We start from the raw sequence: 27,434 nt of genomic DNA on the forward strand, positions 1-27,434 counted from the left end.
TTAGAAGTGGGGTCAGGGGACCAGACCACAGAGAGTGCTTGCAGAAGCCACTACCTCCCTCATAGGCAGTCATGGAGTATGAGTGGGGTGCACTCCTGGGCCAGCAGTGGGCACCCTAACCTTTTCTCCAGGGAGGGGGTGCTGAGACCTACTTTGCGGGTCCCCTTCCCAGGAGCCAGAGAAGTGTCCAAGATGCATATGGGATACTCAGCAGACCCTCTAGACTCCAGGTGTTTGGTCTGAAGCCTTGTCTGGTGCAGTAGTTAACAGCTTTTGGCTGCTAACCAAACCCACCACTCTGTGGCAGTCTGTTTCCTTCAAGATGACCGCCCTTGGAACCCTAGAGGGCAGGTCTGCTCTGTTTTGCGGGGTTCTTATTAGTTGGAATACACTTGAGGGCAGTAAGTGGATGCTTCGTGCCAAGTTTCTTGGGGGCACCGAGACAGCATTGGACAAAGAGGGGCAGGGGGCAGGGCCAGTACCGCCACAGAAATGAGAGGGTCTCCAGCTGGCACGGCTTATTGGAGCAGCTGTGGGAAAGCTCCCGATGTGGTATTTGATGGGTGACGGGGAGGAGCCCTTGGGCAGGTGGCCTTTCAGCACTGAGACCTTCTGGTTTTATCCCAAGAACTTTGGGTCGGTCAGCATCTAAAGCAGCTGGAACGGGAGTAACGAGACTGAAGGGGCATCCCTAAAGTTCCCCCAGGTCCCACCCCTTGCTAAGGAAAATGACTCTGGGGTTCAAGCAGAAGCCTCTAGACCCCTCGATGGAAGATGAATGTTGGGAGGCACAATCGTGGGGCTTTGAGCCTGAGGGTTTGCCTGTAGTTCCCTGGGCCTCTGCGGTCAGGATGGATTGGCCAAGGGTTAAGGGGACAAGCAGGTCAGTGACCCCAAGTGGGGAAAATCGGTCGTGACCTGAATCTAACTCCAAAGTTCACCTGAGTTAACTTTCAACCTCCCTGGAGCTGCAGCAGGTGAAGGAAGGGGGGTGTTGGGGAACACACTGCATTGCAGAGCTCTTTGGGGGCCCCAAGCCCTTCTCTGTTCCCTAGTTGGTTGGCGGTCTGGTTTGTACTGGGAGAGAACTCTCATCTTTCTTTCGTTGCTTACTGAACCATGTGTCCTCTCCCCTCCACTTGGAGGCTGTGGCTCTGTGCCGGGGGCGGGGCGGGGCAGACCGCAGGTGGAACTGGCTAGGAATGAGGCGGGAGGAGCTGTTTGCTCCCTGGCTGCCTGGGGTGGAGAAGCTCTGTTTTTCTGGATCCCTCATCTGTTCTTACCACTGCTGACGCCGCGCCGCTGCCACGGATGGGGAGAGAGGGAGGGGGAGCGACTGCTGCTGGCTTGGCCCGCCCCTCTGAACCTGGGCCGCTGCCACGCTCCCCGCCGCCACCGCCCGCCCGCGTCTGGAGGTCACATTCGTGCCGCCGCGCACTGGGCGCAGAAGAGCGCTCCGGGACGCTGCTGTGGTGGGCGCTGCTGCCAGGCGGCAGGGCCCAAGCTCCTGGTTAGCACCCTTTGGTGAGAGTCGGCGCGGCTAGCGGACGCCCGGGGCACTAGCCCCCGCCCCCGCCGGAAAGGGCACAGCGCGTGCACGCGGCCGCGAAGGAGACGGCGCCAGGGGTGGGCGCGCGCGCTCAGAACTGCTCCCCCGCCCGCCACGGAGCCGCAGACGCCGCCAGCGCCCGGCAGATCCGCCAGCCCGCGCCTCCCGCCGTTCCGGGAGCATCCTCCAGCCGTATGTTTCCGGAAAACTTGGCCGAGGGGGAGACGCAGATGAGAGGATGTGAGTGTGGGGTCCCCAGGGGCCGAGGGCAGTGGGGGGCTGGGGCACCAGAGGTGCCTAGCGATAGGCGCCTGACTGTGGGGGCAGTGCCCCCCCTCCCCCCAGACGGCCCCAGGCTTCTCCTGTTCTTCTCCACCCCCCACCCTTGGCAGTTCTCCTGGGAGGAGGGGGCCACAGCCTAGTGGCGTGGTGTGTTTCCGGATTTTTAGGTGCGGTGTGTATTTGTGGGTTGTGAGGCTTTTGTGGTTGGGGCATCCTTCCAGTGGCTGGGGTGGAAGAGATGAGACCGTCGCAGGGCTTGTCCAGCTCTGTCCACTCTGTCTCAGGCCCTAGAATGGGATCCCTAGTACAGGACCCAGGGGGAAACCTGCTATCACCCACCCCAGCCCTTTCAGTACTTGGGGAAACAGGCTCCCAAGGCAGAGGGAGGGGGTGGCCTGGCACCTGGAGCCGTTCAGGACCAGTGCCCAACTCCTCAGCCCTGAGCCCTCTCTACAGCACCACACTTTGAGGAAGGGCTGGGTGACCCCCACCCGTAAATACAGCTGCTCCTACAGGGGAGTTAATGAGCTCTCCTCCACTCCACTCAGAACCACTTCCTTATTTGTTTATGTAGTTTGGAAATGTCGCTCTCCCCTGGGGCAGGCCACCCCAGATGGGAGAATGCCCCCCTCTCCCCTCCCGCCCTGGGATCTGTGCCTGTGCCCAGCCGGGGAAATATAAATAAACGCGCGTCCTGTCCTCCGAGGTGGTGGCAGCTGCTGCTGATGCGGCTATGCGGAGGGAAAGGTCGGGGGCCGGGTTACACTCGGCTAGCTCACCGCGGAGGTCCCTCCCCTTCCTTGCCTGTCCTTGAGGAGCCCTGAGGAGCTGGCCACTGAGCCACGTGGCCCTGGGCTCCACAGATAAGCAGGTGGTCCTAGTGGCCCACCTGATACGGCGTAGGGCAAGCAAGTGGGCACCCACCTTCTGGTCCCCTCACTGCTGTGTTGCTGGGACCATCTCAGCCTCGGTTTCCCCATCTTAGAGAGGGGAGAATTCACAGGCTGGGCTGCAAGGATAAAATGGAATTGAATCTTTAAAGGGGCTTTGAAAACTCCGTATCACTTGGTATGACGTGGCTTGTGAGTGTTTGTGCTGTTGTTTTTGTTCAGAGCCTTGTATACAACGAGCTGCCAGCAGATGTATGAATGGGTGGATGGGGTGGGTGAAAGAATGAATGGACGGACGGACGGACAGATGTACCAAATGAATGAATGAATGAAAATGCCAAAACACGAACTGCTGCCTCTCAGGCCCCCTCCCTGCCTGTAAAATGTCTGTCCTGTGTCGCACCTAATCTGATTAGACAAAAAACCTTCTAAAACTTCCTCTCAGGAAATCTGCCCAGCAAATCCTGAGTCTGGGGTTGCTCCCACCCTCCGTGTTCCCCTGCCCTCAGCGTACTTGCTCGGACACATGGGGCCAGACAAGGTCATGGTGCTGGGGAGACATCCTGTGTGTGTGCGTGCGTATGAGGCTGTATGTGTGAGTATGCTTGTCTCCATATGCCTGTGTGAGTATGCACGTGTGTGTACTTGTGTGTGCACTCCTAGACCTCCGTGAGCAGATGGGCTGAGACCCTTTTCAGAGGGTTGCTTTTCGGCTTTGAAAATCCGAGCTGGGGGGTGGGTGGGGAACGCAGGTCTAGCATAGGCTAATGGGGATGTTGTTGTTGTTGTTATGTGCGGTGGAGTCGGTTCCGACTCGTAATGACCCTGTACAGGGTTTCCGAGGATGTAAATATTGATGGGAGCAGAAAGCCTCGTCTTTCTCCTGTGGAACGGCTGGTAGTTTCGAACTGCTGACCCTGAGTTTGTAGCCCGATTCATAACCACTATGCTACCATGGAGGAGGGTACTTTTTTTGGTCTAGGACGGTGGACCCTTCATGGTTTCTCCTCATGTTAGAAGGTCTGTCAGAGGGTCAGAAGACCTTGGGAAATGGGACATTTCAGGGATAGGCTGACCCCCCGGCCCCTGAGTCATCCTGCACTGACTAGCCTGGTGAGTCTGGGTGGGTGGGTCCCTTTTAACCTGGACTCAGGCACATGGTCCCAGCACACCCGATCCCCCTCCCCCATCAGTCTCCTTCCTTTCTCAGCCGGAAAACAGCCTAGTCTCCTGAGGCCTCTTCTGCAGCTGCAAGCACCCGCCCAGCCCCCGGGCCAGCCAGAGGCCTGGACCTAGGTCTCCAGTGTTCCCTAAGCCCAGGCGGTCCCCACACATCTCAGCCTCGAAGGCAGAGGAGTAAAAGCCCTGCTGCACGGAGGCCCCTTTTGGGCATGTGTCCAGTGCTCTGGTCTCCTCAGGGGGCCGTGCAGCTACCCTCACTGCTCCCATCCGCATCCCCAGGTCTGCTGGAGCACGGCCGGAACTGGTCGGCCATTGCTCGCATGGTGGGCTCCAAGACAGTATCCCAGTGTAAGAACTTCTACTTTAACTACAAGAAGAGGCAGAACCTGGATGACATCCTGCAGCAACACAAGCTGAAGATGGTAAGTGTCGAAGGGGGGGGTGGGGGGCTGTCCAGGGACGCCCGGGCCCTGCAGGCTGCTCCACAGTCTCCTGGGGGTCTGGTCAGCACTGTGCACTAGTTACGGTCTGCTGGGCACGGTGGGTAGGGACACCCCTCCTCTGCCTTTCAGAGGTGACTTCTGCTTTCCCATCTTAGTACCCACCCCCACTATGGGCACGGAGGTGGCCTCAGAGCTCACCTGGGGCCTGGGGAAGGAGCCTCGGAGCCGGCATGGACTGAGCCGGATCCCACTTGTCAGCAGGTTAGAATGAGGGCCGGAGGCAGATGGGCCATGGGCTCCTGTCTCCTCTTCCCCTCCATTCTCCATGACCTTCCTTATAGCTTTGGGACCACTGTGGGGAGGGCTCACGTCGAGTGTGCAGGTGGCCTCTGAGAAGTAGACGTGCCTGGTAACTCTGACCCTTTGGTGGTGGTTGGGTGGGTGGGGGTATGACTCGCCTGCCTTTTCTGTCATTCTTGTGCATTTATGTTGACATGTGGGTGGAGTTGCCAGTTTACAGGTGGAGAAACTGAGGCTTAGCCAGGTGTGGGTGCTCTTTCAGAGATCCTCAGGGACTTGCTCTCCACACTGGGCTGGGGGTGAGGGAGGCTGCGTTTCTTGTAGACACCAAGTTGTGTCTGTGGATGGGGCGCCCTCCACACTCTGCCGTCTCCCTGTTGTCTTAGCAGCTTTGGCTTAGTTTCCCACCCCATCCCCATCACTCCAGTCATGCTGCCCCCTCTGCTGTTCACAGAAGGCCTGCTGCTTCCTGAAGTCTGTCAGAGCTGGAGCTCCATCTTGATCCTGCCCCCCATAGCTGTGGGCGGAGTCTGTAGGGGTGCCCACGGGTAGGGGCTGAGCATTCCTGGGGTGGTGCGGGACTGGTGCTGGGCTGAGCATTTCCCCTGACCAGGGGTCTTCTTCCTTCTCCCTTCCCCTCTTCCTCTGTGGAGGGGCCAGGCTCCCAACCTGGATGGAACCAGCCCCAATAGCCCAGGCCGCCTCAGCCACCTACTGTGTCCCCAGTGTCTGGGGGAGAGACCCAGTAAGGCTCAGGGCGAGAGTGGTCCTCAGGGTAGTGGCCTCGCTCCCGTCTCTGTCTCCTCGTCTGTAAAGTGGAGAACTCCCGTCACTCACTGCAGTTCTCAGGAGCCTGACTGAGAAGGTCATGGGGTAGACTGGCTCTCCATACTCTTTTGTTATTGCCGCCGCCGGTCACCACCACCACAGCTATTGCCGCGTCTGTTACTGCATCTAAGACTCCTGCCTCCGTAACTGCTGCTGCGGTTCCTGTAGCTGTTACTACTGCCTTTGCTACCGCTGTTAGGGCAGCAGCTACTGCGTCTGTTACGTAGATTCTTACCTCCCTAACTGCTGCTGTGCTCACTGCCGGAACAGCAGCTGCCACTCTGTCTGTTACTAAGTCTCCTCCTCAGCAGCCTCTGTATCTATCTGTTACTAAGAGTCCTGCTTCCAACTATGGTTGTTACTACTGCTGTTAGAGTAGCAAACACTGTGTGTATCCGTTACCTAGACTCCTACCTCCATCTCTACTGCTGTTACTGCAGCAGCCACTGTATCTGTTCCTAAGAGTCCTGCCTTGACCTGCTAGGGTCGGGACTGCTGTTAGAATCTGTTACTAAGTCTCCTACCTCCAACGACTACTGTTAGAGCAACAGCCGGAGCCCCTGCATCTGTTACCACGACCGTATTACTCTTCCCTTCTCTGGTAGCATAGAGGCTTTCTGCTTCCGTAAAGATTTACAGCCTCAGAAACCCTAGACCGTGGCACCAAGAGTACAATCCGACTCAGCCGCACACAAGCACCACCACCTACCGCTAGACCCAGTATCGCTTCTGCTGTTACTGCGACTAGTGTAGCAAGACTTATTGTCACATCCTCTGAGTTATTCCTGCTGTATTTCTTACTACTACTACGTCCTGTAGGATAAGCACTGGACTACTAACCACAGACCCCCCCCCCGCTGCTCCTCAGAAACCCTATACAGGTCGCTGAGCGTTGGACCTGGCTCCATGGCGTCACGATTCCTTCTCCACCTTCGACGACAATGAGTACTGTTGTCACTGCAACGATTTCAGCTCCGGCTTGTTCCTATGGCCCTCACTCCTACTGCAGTTTGACTCCTCCATTTAGGACTTTCTCTCCTGTTTGTTCGCCTCTCCCTCCACAACCCCCCGTGTCTGCTGCTGTTACCACAGCTATTACTCCTACTCGATCTAATAATAATAACGCTGCTACTAGGAGGGCGAGTCGGAAGTTAGGCACCCTTCGGTTATATTAAGACACCCATCCACGGCTGAGGACAACATTGAGCGTGCACATGAAATGATTCTGTCAAATAGACGAGTGACCGTGGATTATGTGGAAAACCATTTGTAAATGAGCCGTGCCTCTGCCTAGGAAATAACCCATGACAGACTTGGGTTTTCAAAAGTTTGTGCAAGATGGATACCAAAACAACTCAGGGGAGACCGTGAACAGGAGTGTTTGAACATCTGCAAACAAAATTTGGACCAATACTTAAAGGAAGGTAAGTTTCTTTAAAAAAAAAAATAGTTACTGGTGACCAGACATGGATTCATCACTACGAGCCTGAGAATAAATAGTAGAGTATGGAATGGAAACATCCTTATTCATCAACTCAAAAAAGTTCAAAAGTCAACCATCAGCTGGAAAATTGATGCATACAGTTTTCTGGGATTCTCAAGGGCCAGTATGGAACACTATCAGGAAAAAGGGTCAACAGTCTATAGTGCTTATAACAGTGCTAACTAAAGAGCTGAAGCCTAAGCTTCGGATTAAACACCGAGGACTGCTCTCCAAGGGTGTTGTGATCTTACCTGACAATGCACGTCCGTACACCTCTGCACACACAGTTGACCCTCTGCACCGTCTTCATTTTGAGGTGTTAAAATATCCTCCCTCTAGTCCTGATATTGGCCCATCCGACTTTCACCTCTGATCTCCTGAAAGCAGCCCTTCGAGGACAAAGATTCACCTCTGAAGAAGAAGGGAAGGCAGCAGTACATTTGTGGCTCACAGCTCAGCCTAAAACATTTTTAAATAAAGGAATACCAAAGCTTATTGACAGATGGACAAAGTGTATTGAAAAGCAAGGAGATAATGCTGAAAAAGGATGCATTTGTCTTTTCTAAAAGTCGATTCAAATAAATTCTACAGCCAGAGTGCACAGACCTATCACTCCTTCTCCTCTGTGTATTATTACAACTGCTCCTTCTATTGTAACTGCATCTGTTGCTACAGTTACTCCATCCATTCTTATTACTACTTGTTCTACTAATAGTCCCATCTCCACCACCCCCACTCGGAGCCACTTTTACAGCAACAACAGTTAATGCTAGTCTTGTTTGGTGTCATCAAGTTGTTTCCGACTCTTAGCGACTCTAGTGACAACACAACGCTGCCTGCCTGGTACCCGGCTCCCTGCAACGTCTGCCACCACAGTCTCTGAACTGTGGCTGGAGTTGTCATCATTTTGGAACCAAACCCCCCTCTTCTCCAGGGTGTCTGAGGCAGCGGCCATGCAGGGCTGGGGTTAAGAGCAGAACTCTGGACCTGGAAGACCTGAGTTCAAGTCCAGGCTTTGCAGCCCTGGAGAGGTGACTTTTCCTCCCTGTGCCTCAGTTTTACCCGCTGTAGAATGAGATGAAACCAAGAAGGAACAATGTACAATGGAATGAGCGAGGGCAGGTCTGGCACCTGGCCCTCATTGACACCCTGGAAAGGAGAGTCAGATGGTGGGGATGCTGGTGTCCTTGTGGCTGCCAGATCCCCAATGGTCAAAGTCAAGTTCCCATGGGTCAGTGGACCCGAGTGCATCTCATCTGCTCCTAGACCGCTGAATGACCGGTGGACTGATAAATGAGTAGGCTGTATCCGTTCATTCAGAGAGACAGACTGAGAGCGTGGCGCTGAGCAGGGCTCTAGGACTGATGCATTTGTACTCCAGCTCTACCTCCTACTCATTGGTGCTCGTGGGCACATGGCCTGTGTTGCTCTAGGCCTCCGTTTTCTGCTGTGTACTTGGTATAAGACGTGGACCAGCTTCCTAGGGGCGTAGTGTGGAGCAAGTGTGTAGAGAGCATCATGCCTGCTCCTCAGACTGCATTCAGGAGGTGCTCACATGACTCTGTTCGTTCAACAAGCCTTTATTGAGCGCCATCTGTATGCCAGCTGAGATGTTTTAAGGGGGAGGATTTACCTGCTGGCCTGGGGCAGCTTGTCCTCAGTGACAGCAAGCTGATCCTGAGATCCCAAGCTGGGATCACGGAGGATGGTCTTCGGGTGGGCAGGATCTGTTAGCCAGGCTGAGTTACTCAGTGGAGAAGAGCCCCAGGAGGGGGAAGTGGGCCCCAAAACTGAGAAGCCTCTTGCAGGTTGTTAAACCCAGGCGAGCTCTGTGTGGAAGTCCTGCGCTGCCCGGGGAGCCCAGCCCGAACACAGGGCCACAAAACCCAATCTGAGTGATACAGGCCAAAGCTCATAAAGAAGACCCCTAGCCCCTAGCTCAGCACTTTCAGGGATGTGGAGGCCAGTAAAGGGCTGGACTCCAGGAAGACCTCAGCCTGTGGGAGGCCACTGGTCCTGTAGGACAGAGAGGGGACCCGGGACAGTGGGAAGGGCAAGGCCTGCAGAGAGATCCTCCGTGAGCATGGGCAACTTTGAGGTAGCAGGTGAGTGACTCCCAGGGCTACCTGGGTTTGCTCTTGTTGGCAGTGGCTGCCCTTGGTGCAAGGGTGAGCTCCCTGTCACTGGAGTATTTAAGCAGGTACATGAGATGCTGCTGGACTCAAGACTGCCCATCTTCCCTGAGCTTTGCTGCTGTTTCTGGGTTGCTTTTGACCAGCAGGGGACAAAGAGGAGAAACCAGGGACCAGCAGTGCCTCACCTACCTCACACGGGCCCTGGCTGACGTCAGCACAAGGCCATCGAATAGGCGAAGCGTATTGGTCCTCAATGTTACGTAACCTTTGGCATCAATGTCTTCTCCAGGGTTTTCTTTCCTCCCCACCCCATGTGGCCAAAGGTTACTTACCATCAACTGACCGCTGTGGGTCCAGGTTGTCAGCTCTGCTTCTGTGTTCACAGTCTCTGCCTGTCGTTTCCATCCAAGCTACCAAGCTGCCTGGAGACTGGGGCCAAATCCACCCTGCATTCAAATGCTCGGACTCAGGACAGCTGAGTGGTCCTGGGCAAGTGTCTTCGGTTCTCTGAGCCATGTCCTGGTCTGTGAGCTTCCTTCTTCTAGATGAGTGGTTACTGAGCGCTTGTTCTCTGCTGGGTGTTGCTCTAGGCACTCAGGCATGCAACTGTGAACAGACAGGAACCCATTTTCTCACCACTCTGGGACAAGTGACAGGTCAGCACAAATGGCACCAGGTGGTGTTAGACTGTGATGGGGTGGGGCAGAGCAGGAGTTCTAGGTGGGGAGGGATTGGGGGTGACTGAGTTAGAAGAGCTGATCAGAAGAAGATAGATGTCCTGGTGGCGCAGAAGTTAAACTCTCAGCTGCTAACCAGAAGTTCGGTGGTTCAAACCCATTTGACTGCTGCATGGGAGAAGAGATGTGGTGGTTTGCTTCGATGAAGATTATCAGTGTAGCAGAGTTGGCGCTATAGGTTAATGCGCTGGACTGCAAAGTAAGTTGGATCTGCAAGGTTGGCGGTTCAAGCTCACCAGCCGCTCCTTGGAAACCTTATACAGGGTCACTATGAGTCAGAACTGACTCGACAACAGCATCAACAACAAAAGTTGCAAGAGACTCAGCAGCAGTGGGTCGGTAATCGAGGAGAAAGGAGCCCTGGTGGTGCAGTGGTTAAGTGCTCAGCTGCCAACTGAAAGGCCACCTGTTCAAATCCACCAGCCGTTCTGCAGGAGGAACTGGAGGCAGTCTGCTGCCGTAAAGAGTTACAGCTCTGAAAACTGTCTGGGGTCGCTGTTACTAGGAATCCACTCCAAGGCAGTGGGCCATCAAGGTCAGCCTCTGTGAGGATGGAGGGACCTCTGCAGCTCTCTGAGGAAGCGTGTGCAGGCAGAGGAAGCGGCCAGGGCCCAGGCCCTGGGGCTGCACGTACTGAGTATGTTGATACAAGGAGGCCAATGTGAGTTGGAGGCGAGGTTGTGGTGGTGCAGGGGTGCCGGGGGAGCCCTGGAGACTGGGAGGAAGTGGTGTCTCGTCCTGGTGTCCCGTCCTAGAGCACATCAATCAATACCTGGGCCACGCTGGCAGCTGGAGGTGTCTTAGGTGTTGTTAAGTCGACTTGAACTCCTACTGACCTCGGGGTACAGCTGCCTCATGGGGTGCTCTAGGCTGTCCTCTGTGGGAGCCAGTCACCAGGGCTTTCTTTTGTAGGGCCGCTGGGCTTCACTGCCATCCAGTGGACCCCAACTCTTAACAACCCTGTGTTGTTGTTAGGTTCTGACCCGTAGCGACCCTTTGTACCACAGAACAAAACATTACCCACTCCAGCCCCATCGTGAAAATCATTGATCGCTGTGTTTGAACTCATTGCTGTAACCAATGTGTCAGTCCATCTTGTTGAGGGTCCTCCTCTTTTTCATTGACCCTCTAGTTCACCGAGCATGATGTCCTCCTTCTCCAGGGACTGGCCCTTTTTCTTAACATATGACCAAAGTACATGAAGCCTGGTCATGCTCGCTTGTAAGGAGCATCCTAGCCTAGACGCATTGGTTCTTTCTTCTGGCAGTCTGCAGTCTGTTTGAAAATTCTTCACCGACTCCATGATTCAAAAGCATCAGTTTTTCAGTCTTCATTCGTGGTCCAACTGTCACATACAGATATGAGGCGATTAAAAATACGATGACCTGGGTCAGGCTTCAAAGTGACATTTTTACTCTTTATACTTTAAAGAAGTCTTTTTGCAGCAGATTTTCCCAGTGCAACACCCTGTTTGGTTTCTTGGCTGCTGCTTTTATGACCGTTGGTTGTGGAGCCAAGCACAGTGAAATCCATGATAACTTCGTTTTTGTCTCTCTCTTATTGTGATATTACTTGTTGGTCCAGTTGAGGATTTTTTTTTCCCTTGAGGTTGAATTGAAGGCCGTAGTCTTCAAGCCCTAGAGGACAAGAACCTTTCAGTTAGCGGCCCAGCACCTTAACTACTGCACCACCACAACTGGTGCTGTGAACAAGCCTCTCTTGTCTCTGGTCTCCTTGGACACTCCTCAGTCTCAGCCTCAGTGGGAAGGGGGATTTCTGGGTGTTGGCCTTCCTTTCTCATTGGGCTCATCGGCTCTCCTAGAGGGGACCTTGAGTCTTAGGGGCAGGCTTACATCTTGGGGAAGACCTTAGGTCTCAGGGGTGTGGGGCTCCCCAAGCCAGGGGAGCCTCCTCTTTTCTGTGAAGCTCCAGGGGTTCCCCTACTTGCTACCAAGCTCCCCGTCCAACCACGAAGCCTGTTGCTGGTCCCTATCCACTAAAAATAGATTGAGGAAGAAGGGGGATCCCTTGGCTGCACCCACAGAAGCCACACGCCACACCACTTTCTTGTGCCTCTGGGCGGGAGCCGTGACCTCAGGGAGGAAGCTTGCTCAGAGTTTGGGGCAGGGCTGGGCGGGCCCAGGCGAATGGCCGATGCCGGAAACTGTGACCAACATCTCTGTGAGATTCCCCTTTCCTCATGGGGTTTCCAGTGCTGTGTGCTGAGGAGCCCCTTGTGCCCCGGAATAATCCCATCTCAGGCTGTGTGATGTCTGGGGACCCACACAGAGGAGACACCCCTGAGGCGACCTTGCCAGATTGTGAAGTGAGGTGACTTTTTCTGGGGACCTGGGAACCCCGGAGAGTTGTGGATGTCATCTTTTCCTCACCCCTGCTCTGTGTCAGCCGTGTGCCAAGTAGGCTGTCTGTCCTCAATGCCTCTGCACGTGTGTCACTAGATGCTTTCTGAGCCTCTCCCTGGCCCAGCACAGGGGCAGAGGGGACACAAGACACCGACCTAGCCAGGCAGACACATGGTGGTCAGAGAAAGACAGCTTGGTGCTGGTGCCATGCTGGGCTCCTGAGCACCTGGCCTTGTGCTGGCCAGAGCTCAAGGTCAGCTTGGAGAAGTGAAAGTGTGTTTCTGTTCCTCAGCACACCCGGCGGGTCAGCTCCTGCGTCAGGGCCTTTGTGCATAATGCCCTCCACCTGGGCTTGCGCCCTCACAATCACGTAGGGGCCGTGCCTGACCCTCTGGCCTCCCTGAGCTCTGCTTCTACCTGTGGGCCATCTTTCCTTCCAGTCTTTCCTTCTCTTAACGTTTGCTGCCTGTTCCCCGGTGGGAAGCTTTTGAGGCCAGGACTCTTGTTGGAATCTTGAAATGAAATGACAAACTTTCAGGCTGACTTGTCCCCTAGGGGCAAAACAAATATTGGTTCATTCATTCATTCCTCATGATGGGTCCCAGCAGGACGTGTCCCCTGAGGTGTTGGGGGCTACCGCTCTGCTTAGGAGCGCCAACATGGAGGGGCTGCAGGTAGAGAGAAATCCCACACTATAAGGACATCAGGATTTCAGACAAGCCGAACTGTTGTGGGGTGTATTTGGGATGCGATGGAAGAAGAAAGCCTTTGGTAAAAATAGCCGCTGGCATGTGGGGCCACTGCAATGGGGTGTGCTAGCTGCTGGGGGACCAGGATCACTCACTGTCCACAGCTTTGGCAAGGCCGTGGGCACGGGGAGTCCCTCGGCTGGCAGCGTGGCCAGGCGCTAACCCACGCTGCCCTGTGCTGTAGGAGAAGGAGAGGAATGCCCGGAGGAAGAAGAAGAAAGCTCCGGCTGCCGCCAGCGAGGAGGCCGCCTTCCCACCGGTGGTGGAAGACGAGGAGATGGAGGTGTCTGGTGTGAGTGGGAATGAGGAGGAGATGCCCGAGGAGACGGAAGGTAAGGGCTGGGGAGGAGCAGAGGTGTGTTGGGCAGGAACTGAGTGGACACTCTTAGCAGCCTCTCCCACTACACACCTGGGGCTTCATGCCCTGGAAGAGAAGCTATCCTGCTCCATCTTCCCCGGCCCACCATGAACGCAGCCCTGGCCTCCTATCTAGTGCCAAGTTGGAGAGAACAGTTATTTTCAAAAATGGGGTTTGGATCAGAAATCTTGTATAAGCTGACCAATACACACAGACTCACCTGTCATTCCACAGTGATTTCTAACAGTACACAATTGCTTCTGGTTTCTCTGTTTGACTCCCAAGTGCCCCAGATTTGGGTGGGGTGGTAAGCCACATGCTTTCCTTACTGACTGTCTCCTCTTTAAACTTGAGGAAACAGAGTCACAGAGCTGCTACTCCCCGGATCATGGAGCGAGGCTGTCTGCTCTCATCTTAGCTGGAGTCTGAGAGAGGAGGAAGTGGCCGACTACGTGGTCAGCTGTGAGACAAGGGAGTTGACCACATGAAATGATCACCCCCTACCCTGTAGAGTCGGCCCCCATGTAGATCAGAAGAACACCTCATAACGAGGGTGTGGAGACTCACAAAGGAAGCCAGATGGCCTACTCTAGACCCTAGCCGCCTGACCACTGGCTAGCATCCCCACTCTGAAAGACAAGCTAGTTCTTGACCTGCCACCCCGCCCACCACCCTGGAAAAACTCAACCCCGACTGTCTTAACACTCCTCCCTCTCTGAGAGCAGAGCAGCCCCCGCTGAGCCTCCCGTTCTTGGTATAGGGAGCCTCAGTCCCGCCCACCTCATTTAGGCATCTTTCTGCTGCCCCCATCTTCCTGCCCACCAAGTGTGGTACCCATTTTCTGACAACATGAAAAGAGGTGCTTCCATAACCCACTCCTGCAGATACGCTCCAGCGCGAGCTGCCTTCTACAGCCTGGATGCACAGTCGGGCCTCTCGGTCCACATCTTAAGTTAGACGACTCTGGGATGCTGATCCCTGCTTCCTTGCCAGCTCTGGGTTTCTCTTGCCCAAGTCTTCCTAAGGCCTGGCCGATCCCTCCAGTTGTCCTGTTTGGGGCCCTGGGTCTGTAGCCAGAGGCAGAGGAGACATTGGGGGGCCGGGGGTGGTGGTGGTGGACAGAAATTCCCTCCCCTCTGTAGATACTGCCAGGCTATCTGTTTGGCAGAAGGCTCAGAAGGAAATTCTTCCTTGTGAAAACCAGAACAGAAGTTGCCCAGCAGGAGAAGTATGTGGTAATGAGCCTCCCGTCACTCAGGGATGCTAAGGCCACAGTTCCTGTGGTTCTGTGGTGGTCATCCTTCCTTCAGCTCTATGTGACCCAAGGCTAGATAGAAAGTACTGCGTTCACCTCCTGGGCCCCAGCTGCAGCACAGGGCCTTAGACCCATCTCATAGATGAGGACGCTGAGGCTTGGGAGAGTGTGTTCCTGGAGTGTTAGCAGTGCAGAACCGGTGGACTCAGGAATCAGCATTTGCCTCTGCACCTGTGGTGGGCTTGCCCCTTGGGTTCAAGGTCCAAGCCCTAGATGGGGCAGGTGGAATCTGGATTCCGGGGGAATCAAGGAAGGCTGCCTGGAGGAGGGAAGCTTGGACAGAGATGTTTGGGTGGGACGGGAATAGGCAGGGGGAGGCATTGAGCCCAAGACCACACAAAGAAAGAGCGTCATGGGGATGGGACCAGCAAGCATTGTGGTGGTCTGGGCCAGGCTGGTGAGCTGGTTGAGGGGAGAAGGAACCGCTTGTTCAGACAAGCCAGCGAAACGCGCAGAGTCTGATAATGGTACTAGTGACACCAAGGAAGAGGTTTGCAGTCCCTGGGGGCAGCTGCTCTTGTTCCCACTGTACAGAGGAGGAAAGTGAGGGAGAGGGGTGGGCCCTGGCAGCCTGGCTCCGGAGCTGACTTGTGCAGCTCTGCGCTCCATGATCTCACCTGTGTGCAGCGCATACTGTGTGTGAACTGGGCTCCAGGGATGTGCCCCCCACCCCATAGCATCAGCTGCCCTGGGGCCTGGGAAGAATGCAGGTTCTAGGAAGGGCTTGTTGGGGTAGAGATGTTCACAGTCCTTGGGGCACCTCTAGTCCTTAAAGGGCCAACAGGCACACTGATAGCCAACAGAACAGGTGCCCACTTTGTGGATGGAGAAACTGAGATGAAGTGGGTAGCCTAGCTGAGTCATCGTTTGGGCAGGACAGGACAGGACAGGACTGCCCAGCAGAGAGGACTGGACTGGCTCTCTCTCTGTAACCCTGCCCTGTACTGCTGCAGCTCCCTGCTCCTCAGTGTCCTTGTCCACACATGTGGTCGTTCAGGGCCAGGAGTAGCCTTGCTTGACCAGAATGAGGGCCTGGGCTCTGCATCTGAGGGGTGCACCTATTGGTCAGCACCAGCCCCAGGTGTCCTGGGAGCCTGGATGCAGACCACGCCCCCATCTCACTTAGTCCTTAGATGGGCTGGTCAGACCATAGACAGCTACTTTCCACTCACCTGGGACCTGCTGGGTGAGGCCACGCCCATCCCCGGATTCAGGGTTTGGGGCAGGGGAGCCACCACTGGAAGCCACTGTAGGTCCCCCTTGTACCTATGGGCTCCACTCCCCACCCCCACCCCCACCCCACTGCCTGCTGGCTTCTAACTCTTCTCTAACTTCCTTCTAGCCTTACATGCTTCTGAGAGTGAGGTGCCCAGAGGGGATTGCAGCGCGCCAGGTACGATGAGGCCGCTGGCCTGGGGGTGGGGGTGGGGGTGGGAGCCCTTGAGGCCCCCTGTCCTCTGTTTTTCTATCGCCATTTGTGCTGTTGTCACTGCTGCCTCTGCATGCCCTCTGCAGCTCAGTGTGTGTTCCCCATGCTGTTCCCTGTCTTGCATCCAACCCGACCCAGCCCTTCTGTGGATTTTCACTTGTGTTCTTACCATGATTCTCACTGGTTTGATCTCAGCAGTGAGTGCCAGGGGCTCGTATGTTCTCATTTGACAGGACACTGCGGACTGAGCCCCCAAAAGGATGTGAGGGTGTTGTCTAAGGCCCCAGGCCTCTGGCTGTGCGTATGTGTTCAGTGTGCCTTTATGTGCACCTGCTGTATACCAGCACACTCACATTCAGTCCTCAGTTACTGTGTACTTGCTGTATACCAAGGCATGCACTGTTTTAGTCAGCACTGTGTCCCCACAGTGTGTCCCCACCCATGGTACATGCATTCAGTCAGCACTTCAATGTGCACCTGCATACCAGGCACACACCTGATTAGTCAGCACTTGCTTTGTGCCAGTCCTACGTTTGTTTCATCAGCACTCAGTGTATCCCTCTGTGTACCGGGCTCTGGGAGGAAAAGGATGCATGGAGCAGGTTCTCCAGAGACAGAGAACCAACAGGAGGGAGATTAGAGAGAAAGTGAGACGTCGATGTTGTTGTTCAGTGTTGTCGAGTCGGTTCTGACTCACAGGGACTTTGTGTAGGATTTCCGAGGAGCAGCTGGTAGGTTTAAACCGCTGACCTTGTGGTTCCCAGTCCAGTGGTGATGCTCCAGTGCCACACCAGAGAGACGTGAAGACGTGTGTTTCTGTGGAGTGCTCATGAGGGTTGACAGACTTGGATTTGTGAATAGCATTCCTCTGAGTTGGCCCTGGGTGGAAACCACGTCTGCAGAGAACCACTATGGCTCCATCTAACTTGGGCTGTACTGTCGTCCTGCGGTCTCCTCCCTAGCCCTTGTGACGGTGGTGATGGTCCTTTCTACCCTGTGCTGTCACACCCATAGGCTTTATCCATCTAAAAGGGGAACATGAAGCCCGCGTGGTAACCTAAGTATCCTAAGACCTCATAGTCAGTTAGGATCAGGGGCAGGGTGGGGGCTCAGACAGAAGCACGCATCCCCCCGAGTCCCCACCCCTCTGGTTCTGTTGGGTTTTCCAGGTATCAGGGATGAGGTCATGAGACCGCTAGGCTCTGGGGTTCTGTGGGGAAGGTTGTCGGCCGAGCAGGCTCCCTGCTGCAGACCAGAGAGGTCCCCAGGTGTGGACTCAGGTGCTGAGGCAGTGCCCAGGCTCTTGAAGCACCTAGGGTTGGGTCTGGGAAAGGGTCCCAGAGGGTGCCACCCCCCAGCTGGTCACTCACCCCCACCCTTTTCTCTCCACAGCCGCCATCAACAACAACTCCGACACCGAGAGCATCCCATCACCTCGCACGGAGGCCGCCAAGGACACTGGGCAGAACGGGCCCAAGCCCTCACTCACCCCGGGGGCCGATGTTCCCCTCCCTGCACCGCCAACCCCACCGCCAGAGGATGCCCCAGCCGCCACCGAACCTCCTGGCCCACCCCCGCTCCCGCTGGTACCCCCATCGCCCACCCCCACGGCTCCCAAGGAGGAGAAGGAGGACGAGGCCTTGGCCACCACCCCGGCCGAAGAGGGGGAGGAGCAGAAGCCCCCTGTGGCAGAGGAGCGGGTCGTGGACACGGGGAAGACAGAGGAGCTTGGAGAGCTGCCTCCGGAGGAGCCGGTCAAGTGCAAAGTGGAGTGCAAGGTTGAGGTGGAGGAGGACACTCACGAGGGGGCCCAGGGAGTGGAGGGGACTGCCGAGGCCGTGCCTGAGGGGGCTGTGAAGACTGAGAAGAAGGAGGGCGGAGGTCCCAACAGCAAACCTGCCACAGCAAAAGGTTCAGGTGCCCCTCAGGACAGCGACTCCAGTGCCACGTGCAGTGCGGACGAGGTCGACGAGACTGAGGGGGGAGACAAGAGCAGGTGAGCCAGCTCCGCACACCACTGACGGGACAGTCACAAACAGGCTGCACCACCTGCCCTCGGAGATACAGGGTCCCCTCGGATGTCAGCTGCAGATGAGTCAGGTTCCCCAAGGAGGAGCAGAGACCTGGGTAGCCACAGTGGGATCCAGGGGGAAAGTGTGGCCAGCAGCGGGAAGGCCCAGGGTGGGAACAAGTTCGGTGGGAGTGAATGAGCAGCAGGCAGGGTGGCTACAGCTAACCAGGGCCTGGTCTCACGAGGTTCACTAAGCTGGGGGGCAGGGGGTGTTGCCATAGGCTGTTATTGGTTCACCGGGAAGGTGTCACCTAGGGGTGGCTTCATGGGGTGAGAGCAGTGGAGAGAGCCCGGCAGGGTGGCTCCTGCTCAGATCTGGACTTGGAGATGGGGAAGTAATGTCAGGAGACTTCTAGCAGCCCTTCTTGTCCACCAAGGGCTCTGCCCCAGTTACCCAGGCTTCAGTGATCAGGAGGCCCCCTCGTGCCTTCCTGCCTGGGCACCGAAATTCCCGTGTTCCTCTGTTTCTTGGTTCTGTCGTTTGCTGTGGGCATGGGGCTCAGCCCACAGCCCTGGGAATGCTGATGTCCCCTGGGGCTGCCCGTCCAGACCCAGACAACTGAGAGTGGTGCATGTTAGTGTCCTTAGCGCCCAGCTCCCGTCCGGATGGCTCAGAATTGTCTCTGGCAGGGCGGCCTCGTCATTTGTATTTTGACTGAAAACAGTGTGTTCTGTTTTCTCATCTCTTGGAAAAGTTCAGGGCAGAGCGAGAGGGAGGAAAATCTGGCATTCATATCTGACGGGTCCTTTGCCCTGTGATTCACCTCCGGGACTCTTAAAATGTCGGGTTCTAGAACATTCCATATGAAAACCAGCGTCATGCAGATCATTCTGGGCTGTTGCTGCTGCTGAGAGCCGCGCCCAGTTAGTGTGCAAGCGCGGATGGCCCAGGGGGACTCTGATGTGCCAAGACCCGGCCCGTGGGCTCCTGGGGGGGATGGGGGCAGTTCAGAAAACAGCTCTCAGGGCTGCCAGGGAGGCGGGCAGCCAGGCTGGCCGATGCACTCTGCTTATTCCTGGGTAATGGGGTCAGGACAGACAGGCTCTTGCTGGCTGCTGGGAAGTGCCATGGAAACACGTTGGCAGAGCTCCTAGGCAGCCATGCTGACGAACCTGCTTTCAGGAGACACTTGAGGCCTGGCTGGGGAGCTGGGAGTCTGATCCCACCCCACCCTCTAGGCCCCGTGGGCCAGATCTGAGGCTCCCCAGCACCCGTGTCCTCCCACTGCCCTGCCCAGGACTTACCCCTCACCCTTCCCCGAGTGTACCCTATTAACTCCCAGGAAGGAGACACCTGGTCCTCTTGCCCTTAGAGGGATACTTCCCCCCTGCCCCCCGAGCATCTGGACTCTGACCAGCCTGCTGACCTCTTCCTGTTGGAGGCCTGCCACCCCCCCGCCCCTGTCCCCCAGGCCTGGCGGGCACCAGAGGACACAAGAGATGTGTCACTACACACCCTGAAGTCCAAGCCATCCTGGCTGGCAGCGTGGGCACAGTAAACACCGCACTCTGTATAGTGTCAGCCACCCCCTGCTGCTCCAAAGACTGAGGGGGAAATGTACCCCCTCACTCTCTGCCACTTTTTGCACACCACTCTCCCCAGCAGTGGTGTTGGCAGACGGCCAGAGGTGGTGGTTTCAATCTCAAGGCCTTTGGCCTGCTGCCCTTCCCCAACTCCATGTCCTAGAGACTCCAGCAAGTCCCTTCCCCCAGCCTCAGTTTTCTCATCTGCAAAATGTGTGTACATGTTCCCCTCTTTGGTCAAGAGCAGGGAGTTGATAATCAGAGCCAGGTGTTGTATAGTAGGTGCTTAGTTGAAGTGTTTGCTTTCTGCCACCTCCCTGGTTCTCATTGGACATAGCCCATAGCCCTCTTAGTCGCAGGGGTCTGCTCTCTGTCTGTGGCCTCAGCTGTTCTTCATCTTTCACAAAGTGGAATTATCTGTTGTGATTAAGATACGCTGACCATTCTCGTGACCAGCTGCTTTCACGCAGTTTGGTGCGTTCAGGCTCCGTCTGTGTTGTGGTGACGGTCAGTGCAAATAGTATTGCATTCAAGGAGCCCTGGTGGTGCGGCAGGTCCAGCGCTCGGCTGCCAGCCCAAGCGTCAGTGGTTCGAACCTTCCAGGGTGATGTGTGTCTGGAAAGGTGATGCCTAGGACCTCTAAGGCAGCCCTGCTCTGCCCCTAGGGGCGCTCTGCATTTGCATCAACTCTTGAGCGTGTGTGCTACACTGGTCAGCCGCTTGGTTTCTCTGTGGGCCCCCATTTTCCGTTCTCTTGGGAGTTCTTCCGTCTGCCTTTTGAAGACATTGCCAGCGGGCTGCGAATATGTCCTTAGCATTGAGAACTAGAAATGGTTTGGGTGGAAGACGCTTGGTGACATGAGGTGACAGTTCTGAGTACAGTGGACACAAGATGAGACGCGTGGTGGGAGGTGGGCATGCTGAGGTCGGTGGGGACGTGGTAGCTCGGGCTGGAACTCTTGGCTGGAGGGTGGTGGCTGGGCCACGAGCCAGGTAGGATAGGTGAAGTTGTGGTGGTGTAAAATAGCCGTAGGGAAGGAGTGGTTGGCAGGAGAGGTCAGCATGTCCTCATTCTGGTCGTCCCCACCAGCAGCCGTGGGCACTCAGCAGGCATGTCGGCTGTCTTTCTCTTCTCACTCCACCAAACGTGTGACGGATGCAGGTGGGCCACCAGTGCCTGCAAGGCATGGTCAGTGAAGTGTAGCAAGGGGCTGTGGGCCATGGGAGCTGTGTTCCCATCACTGCATAGTCCTGAGCTTGCCTGACCTCAGCCAGCACACAGACCACTGCCCCAGGGGATTCTGGGCACATGGTTGATATCCTCTTACTGCTGCTGATTAACCCAGGCAGTGTGATGAGCAGCCAAGCCCATCCCCTCTGCCCCCCCCAAACTGGCCACAGTCCCTGCATTCAGCTCCAGATATGTGGGACCGTGGGCTTCTTCAGAAACCTAGGCTATGTGTTGACATGGTTGTGTTCCCTGGTCCTGCCTGCTGTGGGGCCTGAGCCTCCCAGGTCTGTAGGAGGCGTCGTCTCTCCAAATGCCTTAAATGCAGGGTGGCTTCATCTGCTTGATGCCTGAGTTTGGGGACCAGGCTTTGGTTCTGTGGCTTTTGTTCCTGGGGAATCTGGATGGGTGGCAACTGGACCTCAGAGGGACCCCTAGGTGTGGCCGGCCCGTTTCCACCTCCACCCTAATGTCCAGTCAACATTCTAGGGAGACACTGCGGACAGTGGCTAAATGACCACATCTGCTCTCCTGGCTGCCCTCACTGGTTTTTCCAGCACCTTCTAGACCTTTCCAGGTCTTGAGGCCTGAGGCAGGGCCCCCTCCCGAGACCCAGCTGTGAGCTGCGGCCACCTGGTACTGACCCTCAACTTCCTCACATGCAGGTTGTTGTCTCCGAGGCCCAGCCTACTCAATTCCGCTGGGGATGCCAGAGCCCACACCTCAAGCCAGAAGCCATTGGACCTGAAGCAGCTGAAGCAACGGGCAGCTGCCATTCCCCCCATCGTAAGTGTTCCCCCTACCTTCCCCCCATCGTAAGCGTTCCCCCTACCTTCCCCCATTGTAAGTGCTGCCCCCACCTTCTCCTCATCGTATATGTAAATGCTGCCCCCACCTTCCCCCATCCTAAGTGCTCCCCCCACCTTCCCCCATCATGCTGCTCCTACCTTCCCCCCATAGTAAATGCTGCCCCACCTTCCCCCATCCTAAGTGCTCCCCCCACCTTCCCCCATCATGCTGCTCCTACCTTCCCCCCATAGTAAATGCTGCCCCACCTTCCCCCATCCTAAGTGCTTCCCCCCACCTTGCCCCCATCGTAAGTGCTCCCCTGCCTTCCCCCATCCTAAGTGCTGGACTCCCCACCATCTCCCACTGTTCCCCCTTCATACCTGCTGACCCACCCTGGGGCTCCTTGCAGAGCAAGGAAGCAGCCTGATGCTGACTTCCTGTCCACCGGCCACCATGCAGCTGAGGTGGCTGGGCTCCACCTGTGTCCACTCACTGTCCTCCCTCCCTGCTCTGTTTCCTGAGAAATCCCAGGGCGCTGAGGCTAAGGGAGCAGGGAGCCAGGATGGGAGCTGCATGCGCCCCCTCGTTACCCCCACGCCTCATCAGTGTCCCCGGAGCTAGCAGCTGCCATCAATAGCTTCCTGAGCTCCTCCCCAGCTGCACACAGCCCCTCATGCCCCAGACCTCTCAGCTGCTGGGGTATTCTTACTGCAAGAGGAGGATGGGGCCCCAGGCCTCGTTTCTGCCCTGTGAAGGTCCTTCTGGGAGTTTCAGGAGCCTGGAAGTGCAGGTGGCACTGGGCTTCTAAGAGTATCTGAGGCCTCTGGCCTGAAAGACCCCAACAAGTCCCCCTGGGTGGTGGGCTCCTGGTGCTGCCTTGGGCTGCCAAGCCTGTTTCTCTGGCAGATTTTGAGGTGTAGAGGATGGAGTTGGAGGGAGAAAGGGGGTCTTGGGATGGGTCTACCTTCTGGACGCCAGCTCATCCTTGCCACTGGTCAGTGTGCCTTTGCCTCACTTCTTTGTCCAGGCTGGTCAACATGGGATGCAGGAGCTTACCCTGACCTGGGCCCTCTTCTCCCTGTTTCTCTCCGCAGGTCACTAAAGCCCATGAGCCCCCCCGGGAAGATGCGGCACCCCCAGCCCCACCCCCCCCACAGCACCTGCAGCCAGAGAGTGATGCCCCCCAGCCTCCCAGCAGCAGCCCTCGAGGCAGAAGCAGGAGCCCCGCACCTCCCACTGAGAAGGACGGTAAGCGTGTCCCAGAGACTAAGGGGTCTGGGTTGTGAGGGGCCCTGGAACCAGATGTCTCTGAGTTTTGAGCAGCTGCTGCCAGGTCGATGGTGGGTGTGAGACAGCAGGGAGTGGTGGGGACTTGGGCGAATTGAAGACGAGAGGAAGTCAGCTTCAGCCAAGCCTCTTTGTGTGGAACTATCCGCCTAGTGGTTTTTCCGGAGTAATCTGTCTTCTCATGAGCGCCCTCCCAGTTGTTTGACATCGAAAACTTTTTCAGTGTTGTTGGAAGCACTGTGTGTACACGGAAGTGTGTCTGGCCTGACTGAGGCGGTGTGATTCAGCCCTTCTGGGTCAGGCTCTGTGCCTGGAACTCCCCACTGCCGAGGGCACTGGGCGACTTCCCAGGCAGCCATGTGACCTCAGTTGCCCTGTTTGGATCTTCTTGGCACTAGGAGAAGATCAAGGTCAGGAGACGGGCGGGGCCTAGCTTCCTGTTCCCGGATTGCCTCTCTGTCCAATCCCCACTGGACCAGGAGACTCTGAGCCCATGTCCCCAAGAGGCACCCTTCCACATGAGCATGACTGGCGGTGGAGGACATTAGCAGTGTGGAGGTGTGGCTGGGCCAGGGTCCCCTCCGGTTAGCCCAGGCACCCCCTAACCTCTTAAGGACAGGCTCAGGAGCCATGAGTCCTCAGTCTGTGTCTCTAGAAAGCTAGGCTGGCCTGCGGCCATGAGCTGGGCACGTCAGAGGACAAAGGGCAGAGGTGGCCCCAAGAAGGAGGTTCATGCTTCCCACTAGTGCCCCAGCCCACCTGGTACTCCCCGTCTAATCCACCTGCCTTGTCAGACTCCCACCTACTCTCCCTCCACCTATTGTAGGAAGTATGGGCTGACACCTACACGGGCTACTGGCCAACCCCGGTGACAGCCACACTGCTGGGCTGTGAGACTGGGTCTTCTGTGGGGTGGGCCCTCAGCATGTGGAGCAGAAACTGGCACTTGAACTTCAGAAGTCGCTGCATTACAGGAAGGTGGGGTGGGCAGGGGAGGGGGCAGAGGAGGAGATGGGGTGGTATAGTAGTGGGCAGTGTGGGCATTATGTGAGTGAGGGTGGATAGTGACCGGATTCCTCCTTTGGGAAGCTGTCTTTCTGTCTTTCTTTTCTCTGGATGTTGTTGAGGATTACAGGGTTGAAAGGAGCTCTGATAGCGTAGTGGTTCCAAGTCAGGCTACTAATCTCAAGATCAGCGATTAGAAACTATCAGTCATTCCATGGGAGTAGGATGAGGCTTTCTGCTCTTGTAAAGATTTGATTACTGGGTTGGCACACCGCCAACACCACCACAAGCACGGGGCGAGGGCAGGAGGTCCTGAGTTAGACAGGAGTCACCTCTGGTGGAAATGGGAGTAAAGGAGTTGGCTTTGGAGGCATAGCCAAGTGACTTGCTGATGGTCCATTATTAGGGGGGGCAAGGGAGGGCTGTCCCGTCCCCTGGAGGCTCCCCATCTTCCCACCTACACGGGTCTCAGCTCCTGGAGTGAGGACTAGACACCAGGTCTGACCTGGAAAGATGGGAAGGTTTAAACCGGAAATGAATGCAAACCAAGAAGCCCAGATGGCTTGGCTCTGTGATTTTGAACAGGTCTGGGCTATCTTTGGGGAGTCGGGCACCTGCCAAAGTGGGCCGAGGGACCAGTGCTGCCTGCAGGGTACATGAGTAGCATGGAGCACTTGCTGTCTGGGCTGCCCGCAGGGCTGCATGGGCATATATAGCTGACATCTCTGGGCCAAAGGAAGCCGATTGCTCCTTGGACCCAAGGCTAGCACCCCCCTCCCACCTCAAGGTTCTCCCCAACCCTTAGCACGGCCAGACACACACGGCTGGTTGGCAGAGTCCAGTGTTCTAGACCAGCCTGATCTAGAGTTATGTCTCCATTAGAGACAGGTGGTAAGTCACTCCTTGTGTTCTGCCAGTCTCACCAGGCGGCCATGGAACATGAAGGACCATAGAGTTGGGAGAGTGGAGTGTGTGCAGCGCTTGTCGGCTGTGCCCATATCAGGCATCACTAATCTATCCCTGCTTTCTTGACAGCCCTTTCGAATCTGTTCATCGTCCCTCCTGCCTAGTTATGGTCCCTGGGAACAGTCTTAGAGAACAGGGCACGCTTAGGACAGGTTCCAGCCGAGGGCAGGAGGTTAGCAGAAGGAACCCTTTGAGGACAGACCCAAGTCCCTGACCCCTAGCTATGCCTACCAGGTATCCCCAGACCTAAGAACCTGGGAACGGTGCCCTCCTCCAAGCAGCATAGCTCAGTGGTAATGGTTAAGGTCACAGTTCGCAGCCTGACTCCCTTGGGCTAGGTGACCTCTGGGCCTCAGTGTTCCCGTCTCTTGAGTGGGGACAATTTTAGGCAGTGCCTATAGTGTGTCATGATGATTTACAGTAGGCAGAGCGTGTGCAAGCAGAGCACTACTTGCTATGGTCATGGTGTTCTTGCAATGGGTTGGGTCAGGATGTTGAGGGTTCAGATCTTGGACAGATATTTGCTGGTGGCTGTGGCTGAATCTTGTGCTACATCTGTGCTTCATTAGGCCGTCTGTAAGAAGGGCGGGGTAGCAGCCACCTACCTCCTTAGGAGCTTGGTGCTGAGGTGGTGGGGGACTAGGCCAAGAGCCTGGCTCGCAGTGTGTGCTCAGCAAACAGTGGCTGCCCTGGAGTTGATGTGATCCGTATGTGTCTGGGGCTGCGGCTCAGGTGGGGTCTAGGGAGGACCCCACCAGTGCACATTACCACTAAAGCATTGCTGACCCCTGGTTCAGGTACAGAGTAGGGGTCTGTGAACTTGCCAGTAGGCTCTACTTTGCCACCCACATGGCCCTGCTGCAGCCCCTGCCATGGGCAGTAATTGATTGGCAGACTCTGACCATTCAGATGAAGCTGAGTTTACAAACGTAGGTGAGGCCCCGTGGGGTTGGGTGTGGAGGGCCCTTGCCTGTCTGACCACCAGACATCTGAGAGCCTCAACCAACCCTGGAAGATGCCCACCATGTGCGAAGTGGAGGTTCCGGGGTGAATTTCAGTCCTGAGGCCTGGTTGTGGGGTCCCCCAGGGAGCCGGAAGTAGCCTGACCAGGTTCCCTGCTCTCAGCAGAAAAGCCTGTGTTCTTCCCAGCCTTCTCGGCCGAAGGTCAGAAGCTGTCCCCCGAAACCCCCTGCTGGACACCTGGGCTGCCTTTTGCCGTGCCCCCCCGGGAGGTGATCAAGGCCTCTCCGCATGCCCAGGACCCCTCGGCCTTTTCCTATGCCCCATCTGGTGAGTATCCTCACACTCATTGAGTTCTGACTGTTTGTCCTCACTTAGTACACAGTGTATGATGCAGCCCCGTGGGAGGGCGGTCTGGTCAGTGGCAAGAATCCAGGGGATCTCGTGACTTAGGAAATGCCAGGATTGGGGTTGAAGCCACGGGTAGCAGGGAGCCACAGGCAGTGTTTGAGCTTGAGAAGAGCAGGTAGAGGTGAGTCTGTGGTGAGCAGCAGCTGAGCTGCCTGGATTTGCCATCTCAGCCCTGTAACGGGACCCCAAGGTTAGTCATGCACGGAGGCATAGTCAAAGAGCTGGAGGAGAGTGGGGAAGGTTCGGCCAGTCAGCAGCAGCCTGGGCAAAGGTCCAGGGACAGGAAAAGAGCAAGCGAAGCTCGAGAAACTGGACCTGCTGCCCGGACGAAGCTTGGTGCCCAGGGAACCTGGGTCACCACTTGGGGGTGGGAGGGCAGCCACATCAGGTGACTGGACACCATGTTGGGCAGAACTATCCTGGGGACAGTGGGGAACCGTAGAAGGTTTAGAGTAGGGCAGGGCATGAGCTAGAGGACTCTAAAACACCTTTTGGTTCCTGTGAGGGCTTTGGGTTGTCAGGGGGCCAGGTAGGTGTCCAGGTGAGAGTTGGGGTCGTGGCCTAGGTGAAGGGCAGAGACTCCAGGGACACGAGGTAGAGAGTAGTGGCGCTGGGAGGGGGCTGTCTGCTCTGGGCCCCCTGATGGACAGATGTGTTTCCTCAGGTCACCCGCTGCCCCTGGGCCTCCATGACGGTGCTCGGCCTGTGCTTCCTCGCCCACCCGCCATATCCAACCCACCACCCCTCATCTCATCCACCAAGCACCCCAGCGTCCTCGAGAGGCCCCTGGGTGCCCTCTCCCAGGTGAGTCGGCTTCAATCTCCCCATCTGTAAAATGGGCACATTGGAAGGTGTGACCAGCAAGGTCTTTGGGGGTCCTGAGTCGTTCCTGTTCACTGGGGCCCGAGCTGGCTGTACCAGACTGGTAGTGGCCCCATGGGGGGTGTCCTAGACTGTGTGACATCGGGAACAGTGCTGAGCCCCTTTCCCACCTCAGTTTACCCATCTGTGTGATGGAAGATCGAAACTGTGTGCGTGGGGAGCAGGCGGTACCTTGGGACATACGCAGCCCAGCCAGGTGACGTTGTCACTGCATGGAGGCTGCAGGAGACGGTGACACAGGTGGAGGGATGCCACAAGGCCCCGGTGA

The 27,434-nt window shown here is 56.4% G+C and overlaps 1 protein-coding gene across 3 annotated transcripts in view; it reads left to right on the forward strand.

The window, feature by feature from the left end:
• Positions 1-27,434, forward strand: part of NCOR2 (nuclear receptor corepressor 2) — a 113,535-nt gene that overhangs the window by 64,699 nt on the left and 21,402 nt on the right. For 2 of the 3 annotated variants that reach the window (XM_006865362.1, XM_006865363.1), the window contains exons 17-23: positions 4,183-4,325; positions 13,126-13,273; positions 17,436-18,039; positions 21,532-21,658; positions 22,750-22,903; positions 26,039-26,203; positions 26,949-27,088. In XM_006865362.1, the coding sequence (XP_006865424.1) occupies positions 4,183-4,325; positions 13,126-13,273; positions 17,436-18,039; positions 21,532-21,658; positions 22,750-22,903; positions 26,039-26,203; positions 26,949-27,088 (1,481 nt within the window). Of the gene's footprint in view, positions 1-4,182; positions 4,326-13,125; positions 13,274-15,956; positions 16,008-17,435; positions 18,040-21,531; positions 21,659-22,749; positions 22,904-26,038; positions 26,204-26,948; positions 27,089-27,434 lie in introns of all 3 variants that reach the window. The other variant, XM_006865361.1, reaches the window with a different exon arrangement.

The sequence above is a fragment of the Chrysochloris asiatica genome, unplaced genomic scaffold (assembly GCF_000296735.1).
Source record: "Chrysochloris asiatica unplaced genomic scaffold, ChrAsi1.0 scaffold00078, whole genome shotgun sequence".
Lineage (NCBI taxonomy): Eukaryota > Metazoa > Chordata > Mammalia > Afrosoricida > Chrysochloridae > Chrysochloris > Chrysochloris asiatica.